This window comes from Arachis stenosperma, chromosome 2, assembly GCF_014773155.1.
Source record: "Arachis stenosperma cultivar V10309 chromosome 2, arast.V10309.gnm1.PFL2, whole genome shotgun sequence".
NCBI lineage: Eukaryota > Viridiplantae > Streptophyta > Magnoliopsida > Fabales > Fabaceae > Arachis > Arachis stenosperma.
In genome coordinates, this window is record NC_080378.1 from 105,713,687 (window position 1) to 105,739,822 (window position 26,136).

The 26,136-nt window shown below is 32.7% G+C and overlaps 1 protein-coding gene across 1 annotated transcript; it reads right to left on the bottom strand.

The window, feature by feature from the left end:
- Positions 1–20,480: 20,480 nt before the first annotated feature.
- On the bottom strand, positions 20,481–22,025 carry LOC130963378 (uncharacterized). Its single transcript, XM_057889502.1, has one exon. The coding sequence runs from the start codon at positions 22,023–22,025 to the stop codon at positions 20,481–20,483; it is 1,545 nt and encodes a 514-aa protein (XP_057745485.1).
- Between the last annotated feature and the right edge of the window lie 4,111 nt (positions 22,026–26,136).

A 26,136-nucleotide genomic window follows, 5' to 3' on the forward strand; every position in this document is an offset into this window, starting at 1 on the left:
ACTCGAGTTCAAGTCCTATGAAAAAAAATGAACTCTTAAATGAATTCATATAGTATGTGTGAGTGTGTTGTGTGGGTGTGTAATACATGAGTAATACCTAGAATTAGCGGTTGTTTAATCTATCTAACAAAACAAAAAATTGACTTAGATATAATAAATAAATTTTTGTATATAGCACACAAATTTTTGTATATAACATAGAAATTTTTACACATAGTATACAAATTTTTGCTGCGAAATTATTTTGTTAGTTGGATGAGTCAATATTATGAATATATAGTCTTTCACAAATTTGTGTTACATATTAAAATTTATGTATTATGCACCAAAATTTTTATGTTGTACATTAAAATTTATGTACACATGTGTATTTCATTGAATGAGCATTTTTAGACATATGATTTATCAAAAATTGTTGTGTTGTATACTAAAATTTGTGTGCTGTAAACCAAAATTTATGGGCTATAGTATTTTGAATATTTATAGAAGAAGAAGAAAATAAAGACGATGTGTATAATAATAATGATAATAAATGAGAATAAAAAGAAAAAATTAAATAATAATAACAATATGAATAATAATATCATTATCAACAACAATAACAACAATAAAAACGGTGTTGCAATGACGGTCTGTAGACGACATCAGTAATTGCAATGACGACGTTGAAAAAAAAAATCGTAAATAAAAGAGAACAAAAAAAAAGAGAAAGAGACGTGCCAATATTTTTAAATTTTAATGATTTAATTAAACTTAATTACTTAAAAGATTTGGACATCAAAAATTGTTGTTTGCTTAAATATTTTAGTTGTACGAAATTAGTAAATTATCCTTTAATTTTTAATAAATCCAAACATCTAAATTCTCACTTTTCATCTCACTATTAGCGAGGATTTTATTTATATATTATATTCGTACAATAACACATTACACACGTATGTATATGGAGGAGACATTTGTAACCATCCAAAAAAATATATTGTTTAAATTAGAGTTAAGTAGAGAAATGCTTGTATTAATTATCTTAATAAATACATAATTATTTTTAGGGCTTAATCATTTTGAATGCTCAATTGTTTTTATAATTTTTTCGAAGGGAGTTTGACTGTCTTAATAAGGAGCAAAAAGGGGTTCTTTCGATGTGTTACAAAATAATGACACATTGACACCTGTAATTTTCAAAAGCTAAGTGTCATGTACCTGGCATTACTACACCTATATAGCATATAAATTACTAGAAGCAATTCTTTAATACAAACATTCACATAGTTAACACCGATTCATTCTCCTACAAACTAATAAAGAAAGAAGAAAGAAAGCAAATGCAGTTGCAAAAGCATGTACAAGAAAAAAAAAATCGATAATGTCGATCAACGGTAGGAACACCAATTCTTTTTTCTTCTTCTCATTTTTTTCATGATACTGTTATTTGTGAAGCCAATTTCAAATGAATTTGTATGACAAATTGTGTAACTTACACTTTCAGAATGCAGAACAGGACAAGGAGATAAGAGACGGAGAGTTTCCTGATCGCAAAGAGTGTTTTTTTTCTTCTCTTAAATCCAGATACAATCAATTTTTAATCCAATCCATTTTCATCACTACGTTCTTTCTTCATTTCGAATATGGAACTTCCCATTCTTTAAATTCAATCCCTTTCATGTTTTATCCTTTCTTTTTCTTGATATAGATTAGTATGCTCTGAGAGATGGAAGTTGAAGAACCAAAGGAAAGTTCGAAAATACATTCTCACCAAGCAGCCTCCCTGATTTCTAAAAAGGTAATACATAAAAATAGTTTGTTGTTTATAATTTTTAAAGTTGTATTTTCCAATATGAAGCAGTTCTTTAGGATTTTTAGGGTTTAGAATATCCTATATTAATTATAGGATTGCATATTTTTATTGTTTTAATTTTTTTATGAGTTTTTGGCTTTGATTTTTTGTGATTCGTAACTCCAATAAAAAATCTAATTTGATTAAAGTGTTCGTATTTTCTTCCTCTACACATTGGCCTCATTTTTGTTTGGTAGAAGTTGACAATGATGTAGTTTTCTTTTTCTTTGAGTTCAGCCAATTGGATCTGACATTTAATTTTCTTCTTTAGTTATTCGGTAAAAAATTTATCTGAAGTTTTCATTATCTTAATTTTGTATAGAGGTAAAGTTTTGGTAATTTTTCACTAATTAAATTTGCATTGGATAAGTGAATTGTTGTGATTGATTGTCGATTGGATTTGATTGAATTTATGTTGAATTCTTGTAATATATTGATATTTGTGATAAATTTGAGATTCGGTGGATTTAAATGTAGTCAAGAATTGGATTATTTTGATGAATTTGGGGTTAAGGTTATTTTGGAAATCAAGTAAAATTTTGTGTAATTAAAGGTTCAAAAGATTAAATTAAAAGCCGTGAAGAATCGGTAACCGTAAAAGTTCGATAACGGATTTAAAATTATATATAAATTTTTGAATTGATTATAAAGATATTTTTATATTTTTAGGTTTAAAGATATTTTTATATTTTTAGATTTAAATAACTGTATTTATTACTATGATTATGATGATAATATTAATTTGATAATGAAATTGAATTTTGATGAAAATTGAGGTTGATTTTATAAATAAATAAATTTAGAGGTATTTTGAATAAAAAGTAAGTGTTTGAGGATAGTGAGTATTTTTATAAAAACTCAAAAAACTCTGAATTATTTTTGTAAATATTAATAAATAAAAAATTAATTAGTAATTTTTGAAAAATGTTGGGTTAAAAGTAAAATAATTAGAAGTTTGAGATTTAAAACATAATAAAAGTTTCGAAATAAAGCTTAAAAGAATTAAGTGTTCAAGTAAGTTATAAATATTATTTATTACTTAAATTAATTTGCATTAAAAAAAATTATTATTTTTAATTTATTAAAAATATTATTTAATAAAAGTATTATTATTAATATTATTAATGGTAAAATAGAACAGAATAAAAAAGAAAAATACTCTTTTTAAAAAATTTAGAGTCACAAATTAAAGTTAACTTAAGAATCTTATAATTTTCTTTTCGTAAAATATTTAGTGGATAGTGAGAGAACAACGTGGAGATAGTTTGAACAATTAAGGATAAATAAGTAAAAAAATGAAGAAAGAGAGAAGATAAATCGACACGTGTGATTATGGGAAGGTCACAAGAAGGTGACGATAATATGGTTATGTGTTGAAGGATAAATGTTAACAAGTTGTGAGTTTTGTATGTGAATAATTGTGCGGGGACGTCCGTAAGTATGGAATGGCTTTTAGGAGAAAGAGTCATATGCTTCAGCTGGAGAATCAGCACTTGCAAATACTTGCAGAAATGCCTTATCCGACTTGCGAGTTGGATTGCTCGGATGAGGGTCGAAATCGACAAATGAGCTCATTACCTACGATAGGATTAGACATGCATCATCCTTGCCGCGCATTTGTATTTTACTTAATAATGCGAGATTGTTTGTGATTGTCTTCTTGTGTTTGCGCATTTCTTAATGGTATGTGAATTGTTGTGACTGGCTATTTTTCTGTGATTTTTATATATTTGGCTGTGAATTAATTGAACTGTGATAATCTTGACTTAATTAATTACTCCCGATCCTACTAAAAATCCTCCCAGTTCTTATCCTTTTCGTACTTCCCCATCAGATGGAGACGGACATCCTGTTCTTTGAGATGGACCCTCTCTATATATATGAGGATCTTGTATAGCATAGGTTTTACGTAGTAGTTGCAGAGATTAGGATTCGTATGTACGTACTGCGCAATCACCTTTTCCGTCATCCGATTAACACTCCGCTCTTTAACCCCGATATGTCTTATGAGTTCCCATTGCATTGGCTTCATTCTAATGCTCCGTTTCACCCGTTCTATGACGGACCTGTACCTCATCAGTACCTTGATCAGCCTGAAGATCAGGTGGTTCCTGAGCCTGAGCCTATAGAGGAACATGTACCAGAGCCCATACCTGAGTGGGATATTCTTGTAGAGCAGATCTTAGTGTCTTTGTCTGAGCCATCATCTGAAGAGTTGCACACCTCCTCCATTAGTGGACCACGAGTGTGGGTCAGAGCAGTAGTACAAGTGTCGGGACTCCTTCTGAGATTATTGAGATTTTTTATGATGAGGACGAGGATCTAAGGAGTGTTCATATGTGATTGAGATTTCTTCTGACGATGACAGTTGATGTTTGGGGGATGACGATATGGTTTTTGGGAGTTTTTTATGTTAGTCTAGTTTTTGTGTTTAGTCTCTATATATAAGCAGCTTCATTAGTTAGCTTATAACCCTTCACATCTTACTACTATATACATTGTCAACGCTTCGGGCCCTGGTCCATATAGAAAGTCCATAAGTTGGCGTCTGAAAACTAGTCTAGTCAACTATATACATCCTACTCTCTCAGTGAGTCTAATCAAAAGTGAGTGACTAAACACAAAAGCTAGGCTAACACAAAAAACTCCCAAAAGCCACTTCATCAACTCTCAAGCATCAACTGTCGTCGTCAGAAAAAATCTCAATTACATATGAACACTCCTCAAGATTTTCGTCCTCATCATCAGAAATCTCAATAATCTCAGGAGGGGTCCTGGCACTCGTACTACTGCTCTAGTCCACACTCGTCGGTCCACTAATGGAGGTGGTATGCAACTCCTCAGATGAGGGCTCAAAACGAAGACGTTGATGTCTGCCCTATAGGAATATCCCACTCAAGTATAGGCTCTGGTATATGCTTCTTCATAGGCTCAGGCGCAGGGACCACCTAATCCCCAGGCTAATCAGGGTGCTGATGAGGTACAGGTCTGTCATGGAACGAGTAAAACGGAACACCAAGATGAAGCCAATACAATGGGAACTCATAAGGCATATCGGGGTTAAAGAGAAGAGTGTTAATCGGATGAGGGAAAGGGTGGTCGCGCAGTACGTACACACGGGTCTTAATCTCTGCAGCTACTACGTAAAATCTATGCTGTACAAGATTCTTATATATGTAGGGAGGATCCATCTCATAGAATAGGATGTCCGTTTCCATCTGATGGAGAAGTAAGGAATGGGTAAGAAATGGGGGGTTCTTAGTAGAGTTGGGAGTAGTTAGTTAAGTCCGGATTATCACAGTTCAATTAATGCACAACCAACTATACAAGAATCACAGAGAAATAGTCAATCACAATAATTTAGAATACCATTAAGGAATGCACAATCACAAGAAGACAATCACAAAAAATTTCATATTATCAAGTAAAATGCAAATGCGCGGTAAGGATGATGCATGTCTAGTTCTATCGTAGGTAATGAACTCATTTGTCGGTTTCAATCCGCACCCGATGCAATCCAACTCGCAAGTTGGATGAGGCATTCTAGCGACATAACCTCTGCAAGTTTTTACTTCTTGCATGCACTGATTCTTCTGTTGAAGTATGTCGACCATGATCTCTACAAGTGTTTATAGGCGCTGATTCTCCAACTGAAGCATGTGACCTCTTCTCCTGGAAGCCATTCCATATTTAGGAGCATTCCTGCACAATGATTCAAATACAAAGTCCACAACTTGTTAACATTTATCCTTCGGCATCATAACCATACTATCGTTACCCTCTCGTGACCTTTCCATAATCACACTTGTTGATTTATCTTCTCTCTTTCTTCAGTCTTTTACTTATTTATCCTTAATAGTTCAAACCATCTTCACACTATTTTCTCACCATTCACTAAGGTGGCGTTTGTTTTGAGGTATTGAGACAGAGACTGAGAGACTGAGATTCAGTATCATGTTTGTTGGTTCAGAGACTGGTATTAAAATTTCTGTCTCTGTCCCCAAAACTTCAGTATTTCAGTACCTCCAAAAAGTAGGGACATAGGGGCTAAAATTTTTAGAGATAAAGACTGAAACTTTAATAACATTTTATACTTAAAATACCTTCATTTCAATTAATTTCAATTTTACCCTTTGTACAAATTAAATTAGAATTTCATTCTTGTTTCAATTTCTGTCTCTAACTTTGCATCAAACAGAATATTGAGATTTATTTCAATCTCTGTCTCTTAGTTTCTGTCTCTCAGTCTTAGTCTTTCCGTCACTGTCTCTCCATCAAACACTACTTAAATATTTTATGGAAAGAGAATAATAAGATTCTTAAGTTAACTTTGTGATTCTAAATCTTTTAAAAGGGTATTCTTATTTTTTCTGTTCTATCTTATCTTTAATAACATTGATAATAATAATAATATCTTTACTAAATAATATTCTTAATAAATTAACAATAATAATGATTTTTATTATAAATAAAATAATTTAAATAATAAATAATATTTATAACTTGCTTGAAGACTTAACCCTTTTAAACTTTACTTCTAAATTTTTATTACTTATGTTTTAAACTTTAAACTTTTAGTTATTTTACTTTTGACCCAGCATTTTTATAAAATTACTAATTAATTTTTTGTTTATTAATATTTACAAAAGTAACTCTGAATTTTTATAAAATACCCACTCATTCACAAATACGTATTTTTTACTCAAAATACTTCTAAATTTATTTATTATAAAATCAACCTCAATTTTCATCAAAACACAGTTTCATTTAATGGTAACAGATACAGTTCTTTGAACCCAAAAAGATCTTTTGATAATTAGTTCAAAATATATATATATAACTTTGAATCCATTTCTGAGCTTTACGATTATCAATTCTTCACGGCTTTTAATTTAATCTCTCGGCCTTTTAATTACACAAAATTTTATTTGATTTTTAAAATATTAGCCAAGTACTTTACCTTGTTGGGTGACTATTGAAATACTTTATTGATATTATTAAAATAGACATGTTAGTTTGTTTTCCAGTTAAATATTTATGAGTTTTTTTTCTATAGTGCAGAATTTTAGAGAAAAAATAGTATAATATTCTTTAAATAAAGATAAAAAAATTTATAAAATATAATAAAAAATAAAAAATTAAATAACGATAAGATTCTTTAAATAAAAAGAAGTTAAAAAAAATATCCAAGTTTGTAAAATTAACTAAAATAAAATTAAAAAAAACCTAAGAATAGCGACGGTTTTAAACCGCCGCGAATAAAGTCCATAAAAACGAAGCTGCGAATTGAACCGCCACAAATAAATTTCATTAAATACGCTTCAGCAAATTGCGGCGGTTATGCTACCGGTTGCTGGAAACTGCCACAAAATGCGAATCCCGCGCCTTTATGCGCTACGGCGACTGTTTCGCTGGCAACCTATTTAGCGGCGGTTAAAAACCACCGGGATTCGGCAATTAAACCGCCGTTATTCTCCGCATGTCCTATAGTGCGAATTCATCAAAATAATCCAATTCTTGGCTGCACTTAAACCGACCAAACCTCAAACTTATCACAAATATCAATATATCACAAGAATTCAACATAAATTCAATCAAATCCAATCAACAATCAATCACAATATCAATTCACTTTCCAATACAAATTTAACTGGTGAGAAATTACCAAAATTCTATTTCCGTACGAAATCAAAATATCAAAAACTTCGAAGAAACTTTTTGATCGAACTGCTGAAAAAGAAAACGTCAGAAATCGTCTGTGCCTCTTAAAATTTTAATTAGCCAAACTCAAGGAAAAAGGGAATCACGTCACTGTCAATTTTTATCGAATAAACGTGACTCTAACGTATAAAAGAAGAAGATACGAATACTTTAATTAGATTTGATTTTTTTATTGGAGTTACAGATTACAAGAAATTGAAGAAATTGAAGAAATTGAAGTAAAAAGCTTATGGGAGGTCACGGTTATCTCAAGGGACACTCTCGGTCTCTGTCTCTCTTTCTTTCAAGTTCATTCGGTGATAAATGAAGAGAAAATGAAGATGATTGGTGATGATTCATGATTAAGTGTCATGTGGGTTAATAAATGGGTTAATAAATGAAGGAGGCATGTGTCATGATTATATATATATATATATATATATATATATATATATATATATATATATATATATATATAAACCACGTTAATGAAAACTAAGGTGGATGAATCATGAATCAACGTGAATGGCTTCGGTCTGTATTTTCCTTTCTTTTGTTTCCTTAATGGCTTCGGCCAAAGTATGGAACTAAGGTAAATGATAATGATTAATGGTGATTTAGTGGTTAGGTGTCGAGTTCTGGAACGGCTGAGTTAAAATGGTTTAAGTTATAAATATTTTAAACGAATAATTATGAAAACTTATCAAGTATATTAAAACACAAGTAATAATATATATATAAGGTTAAACATATATGAGTTACTAATATAAATGACATTAGTAACTTAAGGATGAAAGATATTTGATGAAACATTAGCAACTCTAAACTCATAAAAAAATATCGATAATTACTTATATCGACAAATATCGAACTTGATAATAATAATAATATTATTATCTAGACTTTATTATAATTATAGCATGTAAATAAATTAATAACATAATAATAAAATTATATTATCATTTATTTTACTTTAAAACTCGGAGTTGACTCTTCGAAATAAAATTAATTGCTGATAATACTATTTTTCAAAAAACATCGTGTTGACATAAAAATTCAGGTTATTACAGTTAGAGAACAATTAGAATTAAATTAGATTAATTCGTATCATTTATATTTATATAGAATATTTGTATATTAATTATAAAATTGTATGTTTTATTGTTTTGATCTTGTATCTTTTTAATTTTTACACATTCAATAATACACTTTTTAGGTTACTCTCTTATTTTTAATGCATAGAATTTGAGAATTTCCATAGAAATTCTTTGAGCTTTTGAGGAAAGCAACACTTTGTAACCATGGTTTCGTTAGTGTTGGACAAAGTATTTGAGTGGAAGGGGACATCGTATAATAGTTAATATCAAACATGTCTTTTATTTACTAACATTGTGACCTTTTAGAATGTGTGCCCATCCAAATTTACCGTTCGTAGCCCGTTTATCCAAGACCAAGAGAGAAAAAAAAATGAAATTGATAATTTATTATTATAGTAACTTATAATTTTATCATCTCACTTAAAATTTATGGTAGTATTAAGTAGTTAATAAAAAATTATTTTAAATTTATTTTATTTAATATTTTTTTAATAAATGAATGCTATTTTATTTATTATTCATTTAGTTTTTACTGTTTTAAATGGTTTTTTATTGTTTTTTCAAATATTATTATAAAATTTTTAATTAAAATTAAGTAAATCAAACTGCTATTTAATTAGTCACATAAAAGAACTGCTATTTAATTTGTTAGGTATCATTTTCTTATTTATTGATCAAGTCTTAATCACCTTAATATGGTTTCTTTATTTATTGATCAAATATTAACCCCTCATATATAGTGAGTCGAAGTGTAAGATCATAATTTTCAAAAAAATATTATCATGAGTTAATTTCAATTCATTTATTTATTAAAGACTTTATTTTTAAAAATTATTTTATTAAAAGTAATTAAATCAAGTTTTGACAATTAAATTAAAAATTTTATTTAATATTATAATTATCGAATAATTTTCTATATTTAAATTAGGCAGCTTAATATTTGTAAAAGAATAAAGATTTTATACAATTTAATTAAATAATAGAGATTCTAAAATTTAATACTTTAATTTTATAAACAAAGAAAATTAATTATATTAAACTTAATTTTAAATTAAAATATTTGATTAAAAGTTAATTAATAAATTAATAATCAAATAACATTTTTCAAATAAATTAAAAAGAATTAAATTAATTTTTTAATTATTACTCTATACCCCTAATTTTATTAAAATTACCTAAACTACCCTAATCCTAACTCTCTACCCGACCGCCACTCATCCCCTTTCCCAAACCTAAACCTAACTGCATGGGAAACAAAAGCGGCAAAGGAAAGAAAATGGGAAAACGGGAAGAAGAGGAAGAACGGAGTGGGGGCAGGGAAATCAAGAAAAGAAAGAAAAAAAAAGAAGGGAATGAAAGAAAGAAAGAAGGAAACAGGGAAGGGAGATCCGAGAGAGGGGAGCGCCGGTGGAGGTGTCGTGCCATCATCGCGGACCGCCGCTGTTGCTGTGTCCTGCTGCTTGCGCCGCCATCGCCGTCCAGGAAGCTGCCGCTTCTGCTCGCCGTCACTATTGAGACCGCGAAGAGAGATGGCTCGCGAGTGAAGGGAGGTCGCGGGCTTGGAACCGCCGCGCCTTCATCGCCGCTGTTCGCCTTTCCTGTCACAGCCACCGTCCCCGCCGCGAAGTCCGTCACCGTTGCTGCAGCTGTCAGCGCCGTCGTCCATGGATGAGGCAGAGGAGAGAGATCTGGGAGGAAGGGAGGATCGGGACCTGTCCAGCTACCGCGCACAGTTTCTGCTCCTATCGTCGACCATCCTCATCAAATCCGCCACCTCCGAAGCTTCTGGCCGCACCTCTGCCGCCGGAGAGCGCTGTTGCCACGGAAAACCGCCTTTGAAGCCTGTGTATGTTGGAAACTGCCGCTGAAACCCCTGTCTTTTTGGTAAGCACTTTGTTTCTGAAACTTCTTGAAATCAATGTTCTGTTGCAATCTGTTGGAGATTCTGAGATGCTGGTACCGTAGGTTTGGGTTCCGGTATTTGCGCGTCGAAATTAAGGTTGATATTGAACCACCGGAGATTCGGGGAGTGCCGAAGCTGCCGCCTGATCGGTTCAGAGGGTCACTGTTGCTTTGTTTCTCGTGGTGAGGTTATTTGATTCTGTTTCAATTTATTGTAAATGTTTCATTACTAATTTCGTTCTATTCCGCTCGATATCAATTTCGCTTTAAATTCTAATTTATGTCAAAAAAGTGTTGTTGCCGCGATTCTTGATGCCGCTGTTGATATTGTCTGAAAATAAACAAGGTTGCTGCCGCTGCTGTAAAATTGAAAATAAACAAAAGAGGAATTGATGAGTCTAACTACTGAGCTTTGACTAAATCGAGGTAGGGGTTTTTCTTAAAATCTAATTTATATTACAGAGTTGTGAGAACTAGATATTAATGTGAGAGAACATATGTCTGTGATTATGATTGTCTTCTAAATGTGATTGTTTGCTGGACTGAATGACTGATTGCTTGATTGCTTGAGTAGTTTGTGATTGTTGAAAAGAAACTAGTTTGAAAGGTTATTTAGTTGATTATTATGAAAAATGACTTTTCTTGGTTTTGAAGCTATTTTCGTTAATGTAAAGGAATTGGCCTTAGAAATGATTTGGAATATGAAACTAGATTAACTTTGAGTTAATGACTTTATAAATGATTTAGTATTTGAACTGGTTTGATTTTAAAAGAGATTTACTATTGGCACTGATTCGCTTGAAAACAACGATATTGGAACTGGTTGAATTTTGAAAATGAATGAGATTTGGAAATAGTTGAGAAAGGGTTTGAGAAATGATTAGATGGGACCCGAAAAGGGTGGCAGAGTCCGAATTTTAGAGGAGATGCTGCCAAAATTTTATAAAATTAGAAGCTTCACTTGAAGAAGTTATTTTTAAAAAGGTTTAATTTTAAGTATTATATGATTTGAGATTACTTCATTTATCAAAGGAAAAGTTATGTTTTGGATTGAGAATTGTTAGTAAATGGAATGAAAAGAAGGATGATGAGGATTTTTTTGAAATATGGTTTTTGAATGAATTTGGAAATGAGAATTGGATTGATGAATGATTATGATGTTGAGAATATTGAGAATGTCACATGAAGGTTAATGTCATGGCTTGATAAATGATTATATACTGATTATGAAAATGAAATGGCTTATGAATGAAATATCTAAGATACGAGGTTTCCTGGATTAAGTACCGTGGCTTGCCACCACGTGTACCAGGTTGAAAATTCGATACTCTGTTGACCCTACGACGTAAGTGTGACCGGGCACTATATAAATTCCCGGGAATGTTACCCCCATTGAGCAATATTGATTATTTGAGAAAAAGCTATGCATAGACTCTTGGGGATGCACGTCGGGAGACAGTCTAAGGACAATTCAGACTTGTCGGGTTGGCTGGATAACCGACAGATGAGCCTCATCAGCCATAGGACAGGCATGCATCATATGCATTTGTATGCTTTGCTTGGGCTTGAACTTGTTTTGGTTTTCCTAATTGCTAAACTGTTCCTAACTGCTACTTGAACTATTTGCTGTAACTGCTTCCTACTTGTGTTTTACTTGTCTGTCTTGCCTGTGTTTGTCCTGGCGTGTTACATTTGAGAATGGACTTTGATACTGAATTAATGATTGTGTGGTTTGATTGCGTGGTTGGTTTCTGATTGAGATTTGCTTATGTAAAAAGAAAGACCTTGGATTTCTGAAAGATTAAACATGGTTTCTTTAAAAAGGTTTTGAACGATTATCTATTGATTTTTAAAAGAGTCATAAGGCAATGATAATCACTGAGCTTGAAAACAGATTTCTTATTAAATATCTTCTTATGACAACTTTGAAACTCCGTGGTGAGACCGTGTGGTTAGGTTCTCACCCCCCTACAGCTTTATCTTTTCAGGAACCGGCTGAAGAAGCATTAAGAAGAGTCCTATTGAGTTTGGTTTATATACTGTTGTGTTAATTAGATTATTTTATTCCCTCCTCTTTGTTATTACAAGTTTGTAAGAGGGACAAGAATTATATGTTTTATATGTATATTATATTATGAGTTATTATGTAAGGAGTCTTGTATATGAATCTTTGCCTGTTTGTATTCTTCTTAAGATAAAGTGTTTATTTTCGATTTTCAAAGAAATCAGCGATTTAGTGTTGAGTCACAGGCTCCTATTTTAGTGTTTAGTATATAAAGTAGTCGTAATACTTCTTGCAATCAGAGTTGCGCAGCCGGAAGCGTGACTTCTGATAGTGAGGGTGTTACATTATGGTATCAAAGCGGTTCTTCCTGTAGAGCCTGAGGAATGGACTGATTATGTTTCAATTGCATACTTTGAGCGTCTGTCATGTAATAGGTCTCGTTCGGATAATGAGAATTAGAGTTTTATACACATGATGGTCTATTGATTAATGCCATTAGTCATGCATTGCATAATTCCTGGTATTAAGTTTGGCCGGCTTAACACTAGTGAATTATGTACATGGAAGCACCAATGGGTTATCTTAGACAATTTGCGAGTCATAGGTAATGCGAATCGCGGGTTTTGGGAACGTTAGGAGTTAATTCTTGAGGTTACTCGGTTAAGTGTCTTAAACTCTGCGAATATCATGTATCTTGTTCCTGCTGGTATGCTCTAAGGTTTTTCTTTGCGATTCTTTTCTTAAAAAGTAATCGAATTATCTTCTAATCCTACCTTCTTGTTCACGTGCGCTCTTGTTTGATCCTAACTACATATGCCTGCTTAAAATCCTTGGTGTATTTACCTTTTTTATTTAGGCACTTTTTCTTGAACCATGTACTCTTTGATATACATTTGGAATCTGTTTTGATGCAGTGTACCTTTTTAAGTTCATATTTCGAGTCATTTGTAAACAAATTGTAAATTTACTTTTCCTTTTAATTGACGATAATTTCGGCCATTCTTTAAATCTTAACAAAACCGCTTTTGATTTGAAATATACAACCTCTTTTAATTTGATATATACTTCTTTATATAAACATTGAAAGTTTCTTATACAGTTTAAAATTAATTGTTTCCAATACATCGCCTGTTTTTTTTTACTGATTTATAGAAATATATATACTTTAAATACAATTTTATTTTCTAATAATTTTGTTACAGTTTTTACGAATATCTTTATTTGATTATATATTTAGATATTTAAAAAAAAGGTTTTTATCTCTTCTCAGTTGATTTTTGTTTGGTAAACTTCACCTAATTTATTTTTAATTTGAATTTGATTTAGCATATTACATTGTTTATATAATTGTTCATTTAGAAAAAAAAAATGTTGAACTCATGTCTTTCTTCTTGTGAATAGACCAATTTTTTTCTTAAGCTTTTCATTTCTGAGAATGTCATATTTGATTCTGTTTTTAATTACTTTCTTACCTTTTTTTGAACATCATCATTAGTCTTAGTTTTTCATTTCTTGTAAATCTCATGCTCATCCGAGTCAACTTGAATTCGTTTCCATCTAATGCACCATTTCTCCTTTTATTTGTCTTTCTTTAGTCAAAGATTCTTTCTTGAGAATTTTCTATTGATTAAGATACCTTTCCTGACGCATTTTGTATTCCTTTGGACCAATTGAAAACTCATTTAATAATCCATGCCTAGTGAGTTCTTGTCGAATTCCCTTGATTTAAAGATTCTTTCTTCCATGGGCTGATTTCCTTTTAAGCACACCATAATTTTCTTAAATGATTTTGCGAGGTGGTTATTCTAAGTATACTCTCAATTTTGTTCTGGACTATTTTGACAAAATTTTGAGTTCTTTTAAAGAAATTTAAGTTTTGAATCAACTTTTTAAGTTGCTGAGTTCCTTCTTAAGTTTTTCGTTTCTATGAGTGACATGCTTTATGAATCCTAATAGAAATCCTTTGATTTAAGTTTCTTTCTTAAAATGAGTTAGTTTCTTTTGTTTTTTCGCATCTTAATATTATTCAACATCTTTATAAAGTTGTGATTTCAAGTATATTATTGGAGTTTTATTTTAAATCTTTTTAAACAAGTTTTGATTTATTCTTATGCAAAGTTGTCCCTGACTTTGAATTGCTTTAATTGAGCAGTGCCTCTCTTTGATGTGATTTGAACTTGTTTTGGGACGATATAATCGTCTATTGAAGTTTTAATAAATTGCTTTCAATCCAGTCTACACTCCTTTACCTTATACTCTGAAAATTTCTGTATGTGATTTAAATCGTTCGATTATAGTGTATCATCTTTTCCTTTTATGAGTAAAACTTTATCTCAGGTTTTCTTCCAACAAGATTGTAGTTTTCATACATGCTTAAAAAAGAAGAGAAAATACAATTTTGCTTTTATCCAAATTAATCTTTCCATTTACAAAGTTTGTGTAATCTATTTCCACTTTAATTTATATTGAAATAATGTCACATTTACGCTTTTATTAATCTTTTGAAGGATGTTTGTTACCCATTTTCTTTCTCAGAACATGAAATGATTTCTCCTTAAGTTTTCCATTCTTTACGAACAATGCATTCGAGAATATTTTTAAACCATACTCTTGAGTTCTATAAGCTGTCTTTGGTTTGGATATTCTTCTTCTGTAAACCTCATATTTCTTGATTTAGCTTAAATTCGTTTCAAAATACTGAGTTGTTTTTTATATCTTATTGGTCCTATCGAAATCTCTTCGACTCAAGAGTTACACTTAAAGTTATCAGTTGATTCTCTTTCCAACATTCTTCATTATTTGTTTATCCTTGTCTACTTGTGATTTCAAAAATTCTTTCAAATTCTTGCGAATACGGTCCTTGCCGCCTTTCTTTCTTTTCTAAGGTCTGTTATCCTTTTGAGTATACTCGAGATTAGTTTTGGTATCTTGTGTGACTGTTGGACTTAGTAAATGACACATTAATTCTTTAGGACACGTTTGGAGAATGCAAAAGGTAAAACTCGTAAGTGTACGATGTCACAGAGAGTAGTGAAACCTTATTTTACGTAAAATAGTTTTGTTGATGTGGGACTTATGACCAGTAGTAAGGTTTGTAAAGTGTTAAACGAAGTTGAGAACCTTCAGATGAGTTGCCTAATAAAGTACGGTTCGAAATGGTGGAGATAAATTATATTGAAGTTTGAATAGTTAAAATCTCTGAAGTTGGTATGACATCAGTATGCGGGCGTTAAGCACATCGTTTTAACTTCGGCTTGTTTTATAACCTTTTGTCGCCTTGCTTTACCATCACATGTTTGAAACATATTATTTTGTGCATCAAGCCTATCTTGTAATCTTGTTTTACATCATACTTATATCCTTTATATTTTTATGCTATATGAAAATCTTGGTATTTGAAACTATATATATATATATATATATATATATATATATATATATATATATATATATATATATATATATATATATATATATATATATGTATATAATGAGGACTTTTTATTTCTTCTTTAAATGAGTTCAAGAGTGAAGTAATATGAAATCTCTTTTATTTTGTATCAATTTTTGAGGACGAAAATTTTTATAAGGTGGATAGGATGTAAGATCCATAATTTTCAAAAAAATATTATCATGAGTTAATTTCAATTCATTTATTTATTAAAGACTTTATTTTTAAAAATTATTTTATTAAAAGTAATTAAATCAAGTTTTGACAATTAAATTAAAAATTTTACTTAATATTATAATTATTGAATAATTTTCTATATTTAAATTAGGCAGCTTAATATTTGTAAAAGAATAAGAATTTTATACAATTTAATTAAATAATAGAGATTCTAGAATTTAATACTTTAATTTTATAAACAAAGAAAATTAATTATATTAAACTTAATTTTAAATTAAAATATTTGATTAAAAGTTAATTAATAAATTAATAATCAAATAACATTTTTCAAATAAATTTAAAGAATTAAAGTAAATTTTTAATTATTACTCTATACCCCTAATTTTATTAAAATTACCTAAACTACCCTAATCCTAACTCTCTACCCCACCGCCACTCACCCGCTTTCCCAAACCTAAACCTAACTGCAAGGGAAACAAAAGCGGCAAAGGAAAGAGAATGGAAAAACGGGAAGAAGAGGAAGAACGGAGTGGGGGCAGGGAAATCAAGAAAAGAAAGAAAATAAAAAAAAGAAGGGAAAAAAAGAAAGAAAGAAAGAAACAGGGAAGGGAGATCCGAGAGAGGGGAGCGCCGGTGGAGGTGTCGTGCCATCATCGCGGACCGCTGCTGCCGCTGCGTCCTGCTGCTTGCGCCGCCGCCGCCGCCGCCGTCAAGGAAGCTGCCGCTTCTGCTCGCCGTCACTGTTGTGACCGCGAAGAGAGATGGCTCGCGAGTGAAGGGAGGTCGCGGGCTTGGAACCGCCGCGCCTTCATCGCCGTTGTTCGCCTTTCCTGTCACAGCCACAGTCCCCGCCGCAAAGTTCGTCACCGTTGCTGCAGCTGTCAGCGCCGTTGCTGCAGCTGTCAGCGCCGTCGTCCATGGATGAGGCAGAGGAGAGAGATCCGGGAGGAAGGGAGGATCGGGACCTGTCCAGCCACCGCGCACAGTTGCTGCTCCTATCGTCGACCATCCTCATCAAATCCGCCCCTCCGAAGCTTCTGGCCGCGACTTCTGGCCGCACCTCTGCCGCCGGAGAGCGCTGTTGCCACGGAAAACCGCCTTTGAAGCCTGTGTATGTTGGAAACTGCCGCTGAAACCCCTGTCTTCTTGGTAAGCACTTTGTTTCTGAAACTTCTTGAAATCAATGTTCTGTTGCAATCTGTTGGAGATTCTGAGATGCTGATACCGTAGGTTTGGGTTCCGGTATTTGCGCGTCGAAATTAAGGTTGTTATTGAACCACTGGAGATTCGGGGAGTGCCGAAGCTGCCGCCTGATCGGTTCAGAGGGTCACTGTTGCTTTGTTTCTCGTGGTGAGGTTATTTGATTCTGTTTCAATTTATTGTAAATGTTCCATTACTAATTTCGTTCTATTCCGCTCAATATCAATTTCGCTTTAAATTCTAATTTATGTCAGAAAAGTGTTGTTGCCGTGATTCTTGATGCCGCTGTTGATATTGTCTGAAAATAAACAAGGTTGCTGCCACTGCTGTAAAATTGAAAATAAACAAAAGAGGAATTGATGAGTCTAACTACTGAGCTTTGACTAAATTGAGGTAGGGGTTTTTTCTTAAAATCTAATTTATATTACAGAGTTGTGATAACTAGATATTAATGTGAGAGAACATACGTCTGTGATTATGATTGTCTTCTAAATGTGGTTGTTTGCTGGACTGAATGACTGATTGCTTGATTGCTTGAGTAGTTTGTGATTGCTGAAAAAAAATTAGTTTGAAAGGTTATTTAGTTGATTATTATGAAAAATGGCTTTTCTTGGTTTTGAAGCTATTTTCGTTAATGTAAAGGAATTGGCCTTGGAAATGATTTGGAATATGAAACTGGATTAACTTTGAGTTAGTGACTTTATAAATGATTTAGTATTTGAACTGGTTTGATTTTAAAAGAGATTTACTATTGGCACTGATTCGCTTGAAAACAACGATATTGGAACTGGTTGAATTTTGAAAATGAATGAGATTTGGAAATAGTTGAGAAAGGGTTTGAGAAATGATTAGATGGGACCCGAAAAGGGTGGCAGAGTCCGAATTTTAGAGGAGATGCTGCCGAAATTTTATAAAATTAGAAGCTTCACTTGAAGAAGTTATTTTTAAAAAGGTTTAATTTTAAGTATTATATGATTTGAGATTACTTCATTTATCAAAGGAAAAGTTATGTTTTGGATTGAGAATTGTTAGTAAATGGAATGAAAAGAAGGATGATGAGGATTTTTTGAAATATGATTTTTGAATGAATTTGGAAATGATAATCGGATTGATGAATGATTATGATGTTGAGAATATTGAGAATGTCACATGAAGGTTAATGTCATGGCTTGATAAATGATTATATACTGATTATGAAAATGAAATGGCTTATGAATGAACTATCTAAGATACGAGGTTTCCTGGATTAAGTACCGTGGCTTGCCACCACGTGTATCAGGTTGAAAATTCGATACTCTGTTGACCCTATGACGTAAGTGTGACCGGGCACTATATAAATTCCCGGGAATGTTACCCCCATTGAGCAATATTGATTATTTGAGAAAAAGCTATGCATAGACTCTTGGGGATGCACGTCGGGAGACAGTCTAAGGACAATTCAGACTTGTCGGGTTGGCTGGATAACCGACAGATGAGCCTCATCAGCCATAGGACAGGCATGCATCATATGCATTTGTATGCTTTGCTTGGGCTTGAACTTGTTTTGGTTTGCCTAATTGCTAAACTGTTCCTAACTGCTACTTGAACTATTTGCTGTAACTGCTTCCTACTTGTGTTTTACTTGTCTGTCTTGCCTGTGTTTGTCCTGGCATGTTACATTTGAGAATGGACTTTGATACTGAATTAATGATTGTGTGGTTTGATTGCGTGGTTGGTTTCTGATTGAGATTTGCTTATGTAAAAAGAAAGACCTTGGATTTCTGAAAGATTAAACATGGTTTCTTTAAAAAGGTTTTGAACGATTACCTATTGGTTTTTAAAAGAGTCATAAGGCAATGATAATCACTGAGCTTGAAAACAGATTTCTTATTAAATATCTTCTTATGACAACTTTGAAACTCCGTGGTGAGACCGTGTGGTTAGGTTCTCACCCCCTACAGCTTTATCTTTTCAGGAACCGGCTGAAGAAGCATTAAGAAGAGTCCTATTGAGTTTGGTTTATATACTGTTGTGTTAATTAGATTATTTTATTCCCTCGTCTTTGTTATTACAAGTTTGTAAGAGGAACAGGAATTATATGTTATATATATATATATATATATATATATATATTATATTATGAGTTATTATGTAAGGAGTCTTGTATATGAATCTATGCCTGTTTGTATTCTTCTTAAGATAAAGTGTTTATTTCCGATTTTCAAAGAAATCAGCGATTTAGTGTTGAGTCACAGGCTCCTATTTTAGTGTTTAGTATATAAAGTAGTCGCAATACTTCTTGCAATCAGAGTTGCGCAGCCGGAAGCGTGACTTCTAATAGTGAGAGTGTTACACGAAGCTTCTCACAATGGCCATGGCAGAGCACTCTATCTCAGTAGTGAATATTGAACACAGTAGCTTTAATGAAAGAGAAAAAAAATTGTCACTTGAACAAAATTTTTTTTAGCACAATTATTATTAATTTTTTAATAAAAAATTTGAGGAGGCCATGACCTCTATTGTCTAGCTAAAGTTCTGTCACCATTATTATAATTAATTATGTATAATATCACATAAGCAAAAATAGTTAGAGTGTATTTAGAAAGTATTAAAATGAAAAAAAATATTTTTGTTAAGAAATTAATTTTAATTTTATTTTATAAATTTAAATTTATGATTTAAAATTATTAATTACATGAATAAAATAAAATACAAAAGTCACTTAACAATGCGATCGAAGTGTTCAAATCTTCTTCTATTCATTGGAGGATTTCTTTAAACTTTAAAAATCTCTGTAATAAATAACTAGTAGGTCTCAAAACATAACTAGAAAATAGGACAATTTACATAAATAAATTGTTTGCTCTTCAAATTTACGCAATTGCATTCTTTCAAATATGAAGATGCAAACACATTGTTTCATATATTTATAGAAATCGCTACTGACAGTAGCGGTTTACGGAAAATACATAATCCGCTATAGCCAGTTGCGGATTACATGCAAATGGGGGAACATAGAAACGGTTAGAGGTTATCGCAGTTTCTGTTTAGTGATGCTTGGCCAGCAGTAGCGGTTTATGTGCATTGGGACACGTGCGTAAACTACTGAAGGCAGTTCACAGATAGATCCTGCTCTCAGATTCCTGAGCCCAGTTCACAGATGTATGCTGAACCAAGACTTTGCATTTTTCCCCTCCATAAGTGCAAAACAGGCAATATATTCGAGTTTCCATCTTGAGAAATCGCCAACAACAACGTCCCTCCATACTTGTCATACAGGTGTGTTTCGCCAATACTGACAAGCGGCTTACAGTGTCGGAATGCCTCAATACATGGAGGGAATGTCCAGAACATGCGATGAAAGTAGACTCTAGATTCATCAACCTGATCACCCACTCTAACCGGCGAGGTCTTCAGCAGAGCAACGGAACCGTCCATGGTGGATGTGACCCCAAGGATCCAGCGGGGCAGATCACTATAGGACTCCTCCCAGTCGCCATAGATATGTGCTACTGCCTTCTGCTTCGTCAACCACACCTTGTTATAACTAGGCCTGAAACCATATGTTGCCTCTGTTGCCTCTTGCAGCACCTTAATCGTAACCGACGCATCAGCTCTAACCAATGGAAAGATCCTCACAGAAATGACATGATAATTAAGCTGTTTGTGGTCGCTCGATATCGACGTGGCCATACAAGTGTGTGGTCCGTTGTACCAACTAACTTTCCATGTGCTCTTCCGTTTTTGCAGCGTGATACAAATCAACCACGTGCACCCGTTACCAAACTCCTTGCATATCCCTTGGTATTTCAGATGGTCTGACTGCATAACTCTGTACTCAATTTCACGCCAAATGCTGTAATCTTTTACACTCAGCACAATTTCTTCCTTACTCTGGAATGATTGGCCAATCTGAAATTCCGTCAAAGGATTCGCATCATGCATACCCTGACCCACGAAGATTGCCTCTACATTCTGGTGTTGGCCAATGGCTTTCAAGTTCAACGATGACAGGTGCGGAAGATACTGTTGTGTGCCAGAACCGGAAGCTCCATGGGGTGTAGGTGTACCGCTCGGAATATCATCATCACTGTCCCCACCAATTGCGACCGGCTCGTCATCCGAATCATTGTCCCGCATTGCATTCTCAACTCGATTCGGTCCGGCCTCAAATTCAAAATTAAGCACAACAGGAGGCACACCAGGATGAACAGCCGTAACATGTTGAGGATCAGGAATCATAATTGCGGCTGCTACCACAGGCATCGATGTCGAGGCACCACCCACCGTCGTCGATTGAGGATTCGGTGCCGATGCCCCAGAACTGTCGACACCATCTTCCAACTTCGCAAGCAGCTTCGGTATTCTCACCTCCGAAAAACTACGCCTGTAGTGAAACAAGACCTGCAGGTCTTCATCGGACCCTATCACAAAGATCTCATATCTCACACCAGCTGACACAACGGCAATGGGAATCTTGTAAAATAACTTTTTTACCCACTTCGTCCCACACGCACCATGCTTCCGTAATATGCTGAGCTTAATCTCTGCCAACGTACTCGAAGACCGAATAAAAATACTAAGCGATTCTCTATCCGTAAATTTCACACCATGCCTTTTGCTCTTTTGAATTTTTCCAGAGCAGTGGACTAGAGCCACAAAACTTTTCTCACCATCCATTTGTGAGAAATAACACTCTTCCTCCACCTTTGGTCTTTGAGGGATTTATATAGGCAGCCACGCTCACACATACTCAACATAAACCGCTGCTGCCTCCAGCGGTTTACGCACGTGTCCCAATACACATAAACCGCTACTGCCAGTAGCGGTTTATGGCCAAAGATCAATAAACAGAAACCGCGACAGGCTCTAGCGATTTCTGTGTTTCTCCATTTGCATGTAATCTGCGGCTGGCTATAGCAAATCATGTGTTTCCTGTAAATCGCTACCGCCAGTAGCGGTTATATGAAACAATGTATTTACGTCTTCATGTTTAAAAGAATGTAATTGCGTAAATTTAAAGGACAAACAATTTATTTATGTAAATTGCCCTAAAAAATATTTCATTAACAATAATAGTAGTAATAGTACAAATAACACTTCAATCTCGAATCTTTATAAAGCATAAAACCAAATAAAGAATCTAATACAATCTTTTTTTTTTAAAAGGCCTCAATACCAACCCTAAATTTTAGAAATATTTACTTTATATGATGTTGTAGCTATTCTAAATAACATAATATTTGTTTAAATATAGAGTATTGCTAGAGAATTATTTTTTTTAGTGAATATCAGTTAATTTTTTAAAATTAATTATTTTATTTATTTTAAATTTTAAATCACAAATACTTAAGATAAAACCTTTATATATCTTTTTCAACTCTATCAATTTAAACTTTTAAGATAAATAATTTTATGACATGATATTAGAACTTCTATGACCGAAACATTTTGAGTTTGATCTTTTTTATTCTTCAAAAGAGAAAAAATAATAGCTTAAAACAAATAAAAAAAAAAAGTCTATGTAAAAATTTAAACAATTTAAATAAAAAGTTTTATTTAAAATAACGTATTAAATATATAATTATTTATGTGTTTTTTTTTTCATCAAATTAAATTTTTGGGTGAAGGAATTTTAAGACAGTTAATTTCGAGGTGTGCCAAGACTAACATTTACCGTTATATGTGACAAGGGGATCATAAAATACTAACACTATATATATGTTGAATTCGTCACACATTCTCTTGTAAAGAGCCTTTTCTTTTTTTTTAGTTTGGAGTGTGAATTTGTGTGTATATCTCTATATATATGTCTTATGTTAACAATTTTTTACTTTTTGTCTTAATAAATTTATATAGATACATGAATGATGAATTTGATTATCAATAATGAAATAATTAGATATTTAATTTTACAAATGTTTTGACGCAGAAAATTTTATTGATAAATACATATATTTAGTTGGTGAAAATTTTAAAGTTTATCACTATAATTGAGAAAAAGATTAACGATGGTTTGAAACTTTCAAAAATAGTACTTTAAAAATTGGTGATGGTTTAAAATGATTGTTAAATATAAAAATCGTAAAAAAAACTAATAATTTAATGACAGTTTTAAACTACGGCTAAATATAACAGAAAAGATTACCATAATAAATGCTTCATATTAGTGACAATTTGATATTTTTAAAACCGCTACACAAGATTTAGCAATATTTTTTACCAGCGGTTTGCTAAATGCACCAGTGACACTCAAATTAACGACAATTTTATAACCGGCATGAAAAAATTGAGCAACAATCTTAATTTTAACTAAGCAGTTAAAAAACCGGTCGTAAAAATTCATATTATAATGTAGTGTCTCTATTTGTTACAGCACATATCAAGTTAAACTCTATTTTATTTTATTTAAAGGATATAAACTTTTAAGAAACACTTGGGGTAAAAATTTTATCACAGCATTTTATAATATTAAATATCGTAACCCAGGCAAAAACCATTGTCATATAATAAAAAGAACAATTATATCATTGAAAATCAAGGATAGTTGAGCCACATGAAAATAGAATAAATAAAGTAATTGAAAGTATTAATACCCAAAATCATTAGTGTATGTGAAGCACTTCCTACTTTGACCAAGTGCTCAAATATTTTTTTTTGCATTTGATCCTATCAAAGATATATTTAAATCAAACTTGTAATAAATAAATGTCATTTCCTACAACATAATTTTTGGAAAATATATCCAATTTCCCTAATATAATGGTAGTATATATATATAATAGTACAATGCTCGAAGCTCATAAGTCATACAAAACATATAGAAGCGTAACCTATCATAACATCTAGTGCAGAAAACCAAAATTTATAACTAAGATAATATTTTAAAGTATATATTTCATATTAGAGGCTATTCTAAGCACAAAGATTTGATTAACAACAAATATTTATATGAGATAAAATAAACTCGAAAAAACTCAAAATAATTCAAAATAACTAAAAATACTTAATTAATAACCGCGACTCAAGTCCCTATTCACTCCATACATTTTGATGCATCCCCGTTTGCATTTCTTTAAGCTTTCCGGAAATTTTGAATAGACTTCTTTGCATCTTTTAATACATTCTTTCACCCTTCTTTTCCAAGCAGGAGGAGGAAATTGATGAACAGTCCCATCCAATTCAGCAATGGTAGCATCAATAATGATCATTCCAATCATCAACAATAATACTAGTGTATATGCCTTCATCATCTCTCTCTCTTTCTCTAGTTTTTATGATAGATTAGATTTCATATATAGTAATGGTTTAAAATTTTCATTTCATATATAGTAATGGTTTAAAATTTTCATTGATCATATATATATATATATATATATATATATATATATATATATATATATATGTATATATATGATTCAGGAATTAAGATATTATCTCTTAATTCATGTCTCCACCCTTTACGAAAAGCTGTATTTTCCTATATAGGGAAACAAAATATTCTTATTGTATATATTAAATATTATTTTAGAATAGTTTATTATTTTAATCAAGATTGATTGCCTTTGAACTCATTGGAGGATCCATGTAGTCCTTGAACAGCTAAAGAGATCCTCTTTCGTTGCGCTTAATAACATCCAATTTTCTCTACTAATCTAAATCCCTCCGGCTGTTGCTACATTGCTTTTGGAGTCTTGTCAATAACTATATTTCACGTGAACACGTTATATATATAAAATATTGGTTGATAAGATGCAACCAATTAGATAGGTTCAAAATCTTATTAGATTTGTGTGTTCGAATTCTAAAATCATGTTCCAAAACAAATTTGTTCAAGCAAGTTCAAATTTTTTTAATTCAAATGCATTAACTTACCGTATTTAAAACAAGTTTTTCAAAAAAAAAAAAAATAGCGAGAACTTGAGTAGATTTAACAAGACAAAGTTTAAACAAAAAAATTCAAGTTAAAAATATATTGCAGCGGTAGGAAGAAAATCGCTGCAAAAAAAAGTATCGAGTATATTTGCTCACTCGACATTTTTGCGACGGTTAAAACAAAACCGCTGTAAAATGAGATGCTTTTAGTAGCCTACCTCAAATCCGTCGCAGTAACCGCTGCTAAATGTCCGTCGCTATCTGCCGGTTTTCTTGTAGTGCATGATTAAGTATTATATTTTATTAAAAATAATATAAAATTAAAAAAATCTTTTCTTTACCCTCAGCTTCCTCTGCCCAAAAGATGAGTAAAGCAAAGTTCTTCTAACTCAAAGTACTTCACCATCAACCTAGATCTAAACCTTTGCTAGCTGCTCTCCTACCACCACCATTCACCACCATCGTTCACCACTGCTATTCACCACCGCTCACCAACACTGTCACATTCCTTCTATTTTTCACTCCTTCGTCTATCTCCATCTCCATCACCGTCTATTCCATGCTTGGCCTCTGTGACTCCGATTCCATCACCGTCTATTCCATCCTTAGCCTCTGTGACTCCGATTCCACCGCCCCCTGTTTCCGCCTCCAACAGCAATGTCGTCGTGTCTCGCCATCGTCTCTCACTTCCTGAGCCTCCATGACCCCTGTGTCCGCCTCCTCCGATCCACCAGCATTGCCGTGTCTCCATCACCGTCTCTCACGTGCACACATGACCCCTGTTTGCACGGCTCGTGTCCAGCTCCTCTAACATCGCCGTTGCGTCTTGTCGTGGCCACTGCGTCTGCCATCGCGCCAGCAGCAATCTATTTCTCCCTCCTGAATCAGGGACACAGAGCCAGTGGTTACATTAGGT